We start from the raw sequence: 10,000 nt of genomic DNA, 5'->3' as shown, positions 1-10,000 counted from the left end.
AACAGTGTACTTTGGCCACACGTCACGCGGGGACCATAAACTTTTGGTGCTTCGCTCTCTCTCTCTCTCGACCTCACTAAACCTGACCGTGGCTCGCCACAGTCCCTCTGTAACGTCATATACCAAATTCTTTCTCTCACATTTTAGTCTCCAACACTGACGAAGAAATCGACAGAAGCGAATGCTGAAAAAGAAGAAAAGAATAAGGCCAATACGAGCCTGAATGACAGCATGGGATTGGTTCCATTTCCTCTTTTGATTATACGAGTAAATATAGAGGAACCTCCAACATGCTCAGCGACTATTGGGTTTCTACACAATCGTCCAGAAGACTAACGTTCAATTCGCCCGCCCGACTACCTACCCTCCTGTGTCTGCAGGAGGCGCTGGCGAAGTGCTCAAGGGTTTCGAGAGACCCTTCCACAAGGCTTAGAGAGAGAGTGTGTGTGTTGGTGGAAGGAGTATGGGATGGAAGGATACGTATGGGAATGAAGAGATACAGTGGGAAACGAATGGGGGGAAAGAATGAGCAGGAGAAAGACTCGATATAACCCATATTTAAGGAAAGATCTTAGATTGTATGGGACTATTACAAGAAAAAGAAGAACTGTATTTGCAGAGGTACAACTTTTCCTTCGCCAACTCAATGTCTTCCTTGCAACAGTTTCTACAGAGATGATAGGTTGAGGCTCAGCTATTCTTCAGGACAAAGAAAATACATTGATCACGAATTCAGAAAAAAAAAATTTCTCTTCCTTATCTTCAGCCTAAAACATTCCTGTAACCATTGTACTTAAGTCCCCCGCCCCCTCACCCCAGTGTAGTACTGGGTGTATAGCTACACCCATTGTGTACATCAGGGTGGGTAAGAAGACAATGGCAGTGAAAAAGGGTCTGGAGAAAAATCTTGTATTAATACCTCTCGTTGGCTCTCTGCCATTCACTGCCTCACCCTTGACGCCTTCCTCCTACACTCTTCAGCCGGGACGGTGTTGAAGTGGGCCCATTCACTTTCTATCCCATTAAAAGTTAAGCTACTACCCTATTCTCAACACATCCCCCAGCATGTATAATACACCTATCCTTCTCGTCTTTTCCTTCTGCCTTCACGCTCTTTTCCATACCTTTTCCATACCATCCTTTTTATTTTTCTTGTCACTGCCAAACTTTCAAGACTCAAGCCTTGTACCTTCTAAAATGGAATATTACCATTACTCCTTTCTCCTTTTTTCCTTTCTTGTGTTAAGGCTTGACCTCAATAAAGACGTGCCAAGAGCCTTTAACAAAGTAGTATACATACCTATACACATCCATGTAAACAAGAATTTATATCCATAAACCACACACACACACACACACACACACACACACACACACACATATATATATATATATATATATATATATATATATATATATATATATATATATATATATATATATATATATATATATATATATATATATATATATATATATATATATATATATATATATATATATATATATATATATATATGACAACCCCCTCCCCCGCACACGCGCGAGGTAGCTCTAGGAAAGGCCACATTCGTTCACACTCAGTCTCTAGCTGTCATGTATAATGCACCGAAACCACGGCTCCCTTTCCACATCCAGGCCCCACAAAACCTTCCATGATTTACCCCAGACGCTTCACATGCCCTAGTTCAAGCCATTGACAGCACGTCGACCCCGGTATACCACATCGTTCCAATTCACTCTATTCCTTGCACGCCTTTCACCCTCCTGCATGTTCAGGCCCCGATCGCTCAAAATCTTTTTCACTCCATCCTTCCACCTCCAATTTGGTCTCCCACTTCTCCTTGTTCCCTCCACCTCTGACACATATATCCTCTTGGTCAATCTTTCCTCACTCATTCTCTCCATTGGCCCAAACCATTTCAAAACACCGTCTTCTGCTCTCTCAACCACGCTCTTTTTATTTCCACACATCTCTCTTACCCTTTCATTACTTACTCGATCAAACCACCTCACACCACACATTGTCCTCAAACATCTCATTTCCAACGCTGCCTCGCTAATGCGGGAAATGGCGAAAATATATGATATAAAATAAAACATTTATATATACTGAACGTGGCTACCCAGTCTTTGAGACTTCCTCCAGCATAGTGGAAACACATAGATCAAAGCAGCGTGTTCCCATGTACTGAAGTTTGTAATGAAGATTTTTTTTTCCTTTTTTCTTCTGTGAGTTTCCCTCAGACATGGAGTTTCCGTTGTCTACTTTGTCTGTCCACATCTATCACGTGGCTACTTTTACAAAGAGGTATTAGATCTTTTACAAAGAGGTATTAGATCTTTTACAAAGAGGTATTAGATCTTTTACAAAGAGGTATTAGATCTTTTACAAAGAGGTATTAGATCTTTTACAAAGGTGTATTAGATCTTTTACAAAGAGGTATTAGATCTTTTACAAAGAGGTATTAGATCTTTTACAAAGAGGTATCAGATCTTTTACAAAGAGGTATTAGATCTTTTACAAAGAGGTATTAGATCTTTTACAAAGAGGTATTAGATCTTTTACAAAGAGGTATTAGATCTTTTACAAAGAGGTATTAGATCTTTTACAAAGGTGTATTAGATCTGATGGTAAAATATAGAGTGACATTTAGTAAATAAAATTAAAAAAAGAGTCATTGTATTTTTAGATTACGTATTTTTTTTTTAATAACGTTTTAACTTTTGGTAAGAGGCTTCATTCAAAGACAAAATATCCACATGAAGACCTGGTTTTAATTGAAAGGAAAAAAAAGGGTTAATTAAAAGGGGGAAAGAAAAAACCGGGCAAATTTAGTACCAATTTTTGGAGGAAGTGAAAAAACCTGCCTTTCCAAAACACAAGCAATTATTATTAATGTTCTCAGTCCCTGTGGTGGCTACACGTCCGTCATGCCGTTCTCTCTCTCTCTCTCTCTCTCTCTCTCTCTCTCTCTCTCTCTCTCTCTCTCTCTCTCTCTCTCTCTCTCTCTCATTCAGAGATGGGTTTCGTAACTTTAACACCTTTTTTTTATCTTTTCTTTTAAACCAGATGTTTTGAGCTGTTTTATATTCTGAATGTTTCTCATCTTAGCGTTTTGTCTCTGTCAGTCAAGGATTTTGACTGTGTTCTGAGTGTCAGTCTAGCATTTTAACTGTGTCAATCTGGCATTTTGATTGCCAGTCTAGCATTTGGACTGTGTTTCTCTAGCATTCTGATTTCCAGTCTAGCATTTAGACTGTGTTTGTTTGGCATTTTGATTGCCAGTCTAGCATTTGGACTGTGTTTGTCTGGCATTTTGATTGCCAGTCTAGCATTTAGACTGTGTTTGTCTGGCATTTTGATTGCCAGTCTAGCATTTAGACTGTGTTTCTCTGGCATTCTGATTTCCAGTCTAGCATTTAGACTGTATTTGTTTGGCATTTTGATTGCCAGTCTAGCATTTAGACTGTGTTTCTCTGGCATTTTGATTGCCAGTCTAGCATTTGGACTGTGTTTCTCTAGCATTCTGATTTCCAGTCTAGCATTTGGACTGTGTTTCTCTAGCATTCTGACTGTCAGTTTAGCATTTTGACTGCGTTAATCAATTCATCTGACTGTCAGCTTATCCTCTTCTGTCTCTACCGGATTTATCTTCGTTATCCGGAATTACCGGATATATAACGTCTATGATAAATTGCCCCCTCACTAAACATATACGTCACACATGACAGTAATTATAATTACCACGTAACTACAGAAGTCATCCCCTTTATTCAAATCCATTATTTCCCACACCCCCCCCGTAACCCCCCTAGTAAATTGACATACGTATGAATTCGTATTAAAGAGACTCCAGTATATTATACGTACTTAATTAAGGTTGAAATTAATTTCGTTTTTTCATTCTCTTTGCATCCCATTCTCTTCTGCTAGTTTCCATTTTCTTCTCTATCTCTCTCTCATGTTTTTCCTTTTTTTTATTCAGACCGGGTTTTTAAAAGTTACTTTTTCAAGCGTTTGGAAGCCTTCTTCATATATATGTTTCGTGTTCGCCACGTCACTGATATTCGTAGACTAATATTCTTTGATATTTTGGGTTTTCTTGGATATTTCGTATTTTCTTGAATATTTCAGGTTTTCTTGAATATTTGGAATATTCTTGAATATTTCGTATTTTCTTGAATATTTCGGGTTTTCTTGAATATTTCGAATATTCTTGAATATTTCGTATTTTCTTGAATATTTCGGGTTTTCTTGAATATTTCGAATATTCTTGAATATTTCGTATTTTCTTGAATATTTCAGGTTTTCTTGAATATTTCGAATATTCTTGAATATTTCGTATTTTCTTGAATATTTCGGGTTTTCTTGAATATTTCGAATATTCTTGAATATTTCGTATTTTCTTGAATATTTCAGGTTTTCTTGAATATTTCGAATATTCTTAAATATTTCGTATTTTCTTAAATATTTCGGGTTTTTAATGTCATTTTCTGTTGAGTTTTGAGGTTGGTTGTAAATATCCTGATGTTCTTCAAGGTCATGTCTCATACAGGGAAGATATACTCCTTTTTCTTAGCTCCTTTTATTTGCCTAAAATTCACATCATTTTATTTTGTCTTTTTAAGTATTTAAATACATCTTCTTGAGCGAAGTGATAAGAGGAATTGATCATTGATAAGAGGAATTGATCATATGTTTTCGGTGTTTTTCTTTATGTGTCCAAAGTTTCGTTCTTCGTCTTCTGGTAGATAAGGTGGAGATGGTTGACCCACTCACAGCTGGCTCTCTCACCTGCAGCGTGGACGGGAGTACTCTTCCTCCTCCTCCTCCTCTGCCTCCTCCTCCTCCTCCTTCTCCTTCTTCTTCTTCTCCTTCCGCCTCCTCCTCCTCCTCCTCTTCCTCTCTCTCCTCCTTCTCCGCCTCCTCCTACTCCTCTTCCTCCCTCTCCTCCTTCTCTGCCTCCTCCTCTTCCCTCTCTTCCATCTCCGCTTCCTCCTGTTCTTCTTTCTCCTCCACCTCCTTCTCCGCCTCCTTTTCCTCCTCTTCCTTCTCTTCCTCCTCCTCTTCTTCCTCCTCCACCTCCTCCTCCTCCGCCTCCTCTTCCTACTCTTCCTTCGTCTCCTCCTCTTCCTTCCTCTACTCCTCCTCCTTCCTCTCCTCTCCCTCCTCCTCCTCCTTCCTCTACTCCTCCTCCTTCCTCTCCTTCTCCCTCCTCCTCCTCCACCTCCTGCTCCTCCTCCTAGCCACACCGTCAACTGTGATTCCGCTGTGGCCAAGAAACGAGCTCGCCTCACAGAACAACTTGTCCCACAGACGTGGGCAAGATCAGAGAATCAGCCACCACAGGTTCCTTGTGGGTTCCTCTCGCTCTCTGTGGACAAGGGAAAGAGTTGCGACCCTCTTGTACTGATGGAGTCAAATCCTCTTCCTCGTCAGCCAAGTCCTGGAGAGGGATAGAACCTGTGGTCTTAGACTATTAGCGTCTTAGATTATCTCTATTTTCCTGTACCTGTGGGATCAATAGAAAGCTGCAAGTTACGTAGAGTGTATATAAAGTTAGGTTTTATTTAGAATTCTAAGGAAAATGTATTCCTATCAATTCTACGAACGTAGAGTGTATTTAAAGTTAGGTTTTATTTAGAATTCTGAGGAAATTGTATTCGTATCAATCCCACATAAGTAGAGTGTGTATAAAGTCAGGTTTTATTTAGAATTCTTAGGGAAACGTATTAAAATGAATGGCATATTATCCGTTTAAGCTCTTTAGATAACCAGTTTTGTAAGGCATTATCCTTCCTGCGTCTCTCTGAGCCGGTGAGGTCATAATACAACCTTCGTAAGATTGTGTGAGATGACGGTAGACTTCAAAGTACAATTCTTATCAGCCCTGGCAAAGTTTTACTTAAAAGTTTTAAGTAATATTTTTTTTTTTTCGAGATTAAACCATTTCCTCCTTCATGCGATCACCAGCTTTCACTCCCACCTTCTTCCTTTGATGTTTGGCCTTCCATATCCTTGATGATATGCAATTACCGATGTTTCCCTGCCAAGAATATATGATAAACTCCCATGTTCTATGCATATCATACCCTAGTTCCTGTAAGCCATTTGCTTCCAGATTGAAATTCTTAGAACTCGTCCATAGGAACAGACTTCCATCCTCCCAGAACGAGGCAAGCCATTTTGCTCGTCTTGGCTATAACATGACCATGTATTGTCCGACTGTAAAGGCTTGGTAGATAAGCTTTAGGCAACATAGTACTAAACCTTCATTATCCAGGGAAATGGTGAGACTCCCCTGCAAGACTATACATCTATCAGCCTTCGTTGGAGCGAGTGATTATGCGTCTTAGTTCGGACGAATGGACCATTCCCTTCAGTGAAGTATATCGCATTATTTTCTAACTAGAGAAATGTATTCTTTCCCTCATTAAGACGAAGGCTTATCCCATCTCGCAACCGTGAAGTACAGCAATCAGTTCTCAATAGATAACCTGTACCTCCTACAGCTGTATTGTCTGCAACAACATTCTTCTATTGCTGTAGTGGCTAACACATCTTCAACGCCTGTGTCTAAAGTGTCTAAAACGGGCTCTCCGCCCTAATGGTCTGTGTTAAACAGACATGAGACAGTCTGTTCAACCAGGAGTATTCCCTTCTCAACAGACAGGCTTTCATACACACACATATAATGGGGTCTGTCTCGGCACACAGACCTCCATACCTAACAGATAGTACGGGGGTCTGTCCAAGGTGACAGGACCCCAACTCTCAACAGAATCTAAGGTGGTCTGTTCCTAGAAACATGGTCTCTTACAAATAAGACAGGGACGTGAACCAGTGCCTTCCTATAGAGGGGTCTGTCCGAGTTGACAGGGGGGGCCCAATTCTCTTAACAGAAACTCAAGTGGTCTTTCCCTAGTAACATGGTCTATTCCCTTGATACAGACATGGCAGGGACGTGAACCATTGCCTTTCAATGGGGGGGTCTGTCCGAGTTGACAGGGTCCCCCTTCTCTTAACAGAAACTCTAGTGGTCTTTCCCTAGTAACATGGTCTATTCCCCTGATGCAAATAAGACAGGGAGGTGACCCAGTCCCTCCCTCCCTTCCTCCCTCGCCTGGCGTAAAGTGAATGGGTTTATGACCCACCCTGTACAGTCCCTCCCTCTCCTGGTGTAGAGCGAGAGAGGGGTTTATGACCCACCCTGTACAGTCCCTCCCTCCCTCCATCCCTCGCCTGGTGTAGAGCGAGAGAGGGGTTCATGACCCACCCTGTACAGTCCCTCCCTCGCCTGGTGTAGAGTGAGAGAGGGGTTTATGACCCACCCTGTACAGTCCTTCCCTCCCTCCATCCCTCGCCTGGTGTAGAGCGAGAGAGGGGTTCATGACCCACCCTGTACAGTCCCTCCCTCGTCTGGTGTAGAGCGAGAGAGGGGTTTATGACCCACCCTGTACAGTCCTTCCCTCCCTCCATCCCTCGCCTGGTGTAGAGCGAGAGAGGGGTTTATGACCCACCCTGTACAGTCCCTCCCTCCCTCCATCCCTCGCCTGGTGTAGAGCGAGAGAGGGGTTTATGACCCACCCTGTACAGTCCCTCCCTCGTCTGGTGTAGAGCGAGAGAGGGGTTTATGACCCACCCTGTACAGTCCCTCCCTCGCCTGGTGTAGAACGAGAGAGGGGTTCATGACCCACCCTGTACAGTCCCTCCCTCGCCTGGTGAAGAGCGAGAGAGGGGTTTATGACCCACCCTGTACAGTCCCTCCCTCCCTCCATCCCTCGCCTGGTGTAGAGCGAGAGAGGGGTTTATGACCCACCCTGTACAGTCCTTCCCTCCCTCCATCCCTCGCCTGGTGTAGAGCGAGAGAGGGGTTCATGACCCACCCTGTACAGTCCCTCCCTCGTCTGGTGTAGAGCGAGAGAGGGGTTCATGACCCACCCTGTCTACAAACCCCAACTGACCTGTTCGATGATACAGAAGAGGTTGATGGGCGACCCGGTCTCTACATGGTACTCGCTGTTTCCCAAGATGAAAGCCTCAGGCACTATCACGTTTAAGTTGACGAACTGGCTCACGATCCCGGTGCCTGTTGAGATCTGCCAGAGAAAGAGAGAGAGAGAGAGAGACATGAAGTGGAATATGAGATCTGCCAGAGAGAGAGAGAGAGAGAGAGAGAGAGAGAGAGAGAGAGAGAGAGAGAGAGAGAGAGAGAGAGAGAGAGACATGAAGAGAAGTTTAAGATCTGCCAGAGAGAGAGAGACATGAAGAGATGTTTGAGATCTGCTAGAGAAAGAGAGAGAGAGAGAGAGACATGAAGAGATGTTTGAGATCTGCTAGAGAAAGAGAGAGAGAGAGAGACATGAACAGAAATATGAGATCTGCCAGAGAAAGAGAGAGAGAGAGAGACATGAAGAGATGTTTGAGATCTGCCAGAGAGAGAGAGAGAGAGAGAGAGAGAGAGAGAGAGAGAGAGAGAGAGAGAGGGGGGGAATAAAGACAAATTTGAGATCTACCAGAGAGAGAGAGAGAGAGAGAGAGAGAGAGAGAGAGAGAGAGAGAGAGAGAGAGAGAGAGAGAGAGAGAGGGACATACTGCAGGTGTTGGACGTATGATAACCACAACGGATGATGAATACGTTGTGTCTCAAAAGAAAATGGTATCTGGGACTGCCAGGCAGCCAGTAAATTACCGGATGTAATTAGGTGGCCTGATTATTTCAAGGGTCATTAACAAGGTTAATGAACTGGAATTAGCATATCACGCCTGCTATTTATAATGATTAAAGGTATTCACTCTCTCTCTTTCTCTCTCTCTCTCTCTCTCTCTCTCTCTCTCTCTCTCTCTCTCTCTCTCTCTCTCTCTCTCTCTCTCTCTCTCTCTCTCTCTCTCTCTCTCTTCGCTCTTTATCTTCTTCACAGCCATTTACACACACACACACACACACACACACACACACACACGTACAAAATCACACACAGGGAACTCATCAGGAGAGACTCAAGTATTCTGACAGATAATGATAATGAACATAAAGCATTTATGACTTGGGATCATCCACAGTAACGAACCATGATAAGTGACGCTGCGTGACACGGGGTAAGATAACGGGGGGGGGGGGGGAATGCTGGATGTGAGGGAGGACATGCGCAGCGCATGGGAGAGAGAGAGAGAGAGAGAGAGAGAGAGAGAGAGAGAGAGAGAGAGAGAGAGAGAGAGAGAGAGAGAGAGAGAGAGAGAGAGAGAGAGAGAGAGAGAGAGAGAGAGAGAGAGAGAGGGTGTGAAGGGCAAGGCTTTCCACTTAATCAATTGACAATGAATAATGTTACAACGAAGGACTTTATATATATATATATATATATATATATATATATATATATATATATATATATATATATATATATATATATATATATATATATATATATATATATATATATATATATATATATATATATATATATATATCAATCAGAAGAATTAAAACATTCTTTTTGGGCAGTTTTCATACTGCACTCCATACTTTGAATACATATGATGGTTGTAAAAAAAGATTTCTATTTATTTTGCTCCTCATAATTAATCAAAGTTCAATTGCTGAAGTTCTGGATTATAAGCAAGCCCTTCAGGTCCTCAAGGCAATAATTACTGCTCATTAAAGATCTAATTACTATTCGTAAAGATGAGAAAAATACGAATTTCCAATGCTACGGAAAAAATATTCACCACCAACTTACGTGATATTCACAAGACCCACCACCAGTGTACAGTAACCCCTTAACTTACCAGATATTCTGTAGACTCACCAGTGTACTGTAACCCTTGAACTTACCAGATATGCTGTAGACTCACCATTGTACAGTAACCCCTGAACTTACCAGATATTCTGTAGACTCACCAGTGTACAGTAACCCCTGAACTTACCAGATATTCTGTAAACTCACCAGTGTAGACAAACCCCTGAACTTATCATCAAAAACATATATTCATATTTTC

General features: G+C 42.0%; 1 protein-coding gene across 4 annotated transcripts in view; it reads right to left on the bottom strand.

The window, feature by feature from the left end:
• The window catches only part of LOC139761960 (lachesin-like), a 313,136-nt gene that overhangs the window by 24,700 nt on the left and 278,436 nt on the right, over nucleotides 1-10,000 (bottom strand). For all 4 annotated transcript variants that reach the window (XM_071686683.1, XM_071686682.1, XM_071686685.1 and 1 more), the window contains exon 6: nucleotides 7,969-8,103. In XM_071686683.1, the coding sequence (XP_071542784.1) occupies nucleotides 7,969-8,103 (135 nt within the window). The remainder of the gene's footprint in view (nucleotides 1-7,968; nucleotides 8,104-10,000) is intronic.

This window comes from Panulirus ornatus, chromosome 42 (assembly GCF_036320965.1).
Source record: "Panulirus ornatus isolate Po-2019 chromosome 42, ASM3632096v1, whole genome shotgun sequence".
Lineage (NCBI taxonomy): Eukaryota > Metazoa > Arthropoda > Malacostraca > Decapoda > Palinuridae > Panulirus > Panulirus ornatus.
Note: the sequence above shows the minus strand (reverse complement) of the source record. Positions and strands in the feature narration are given on the sequence as shown.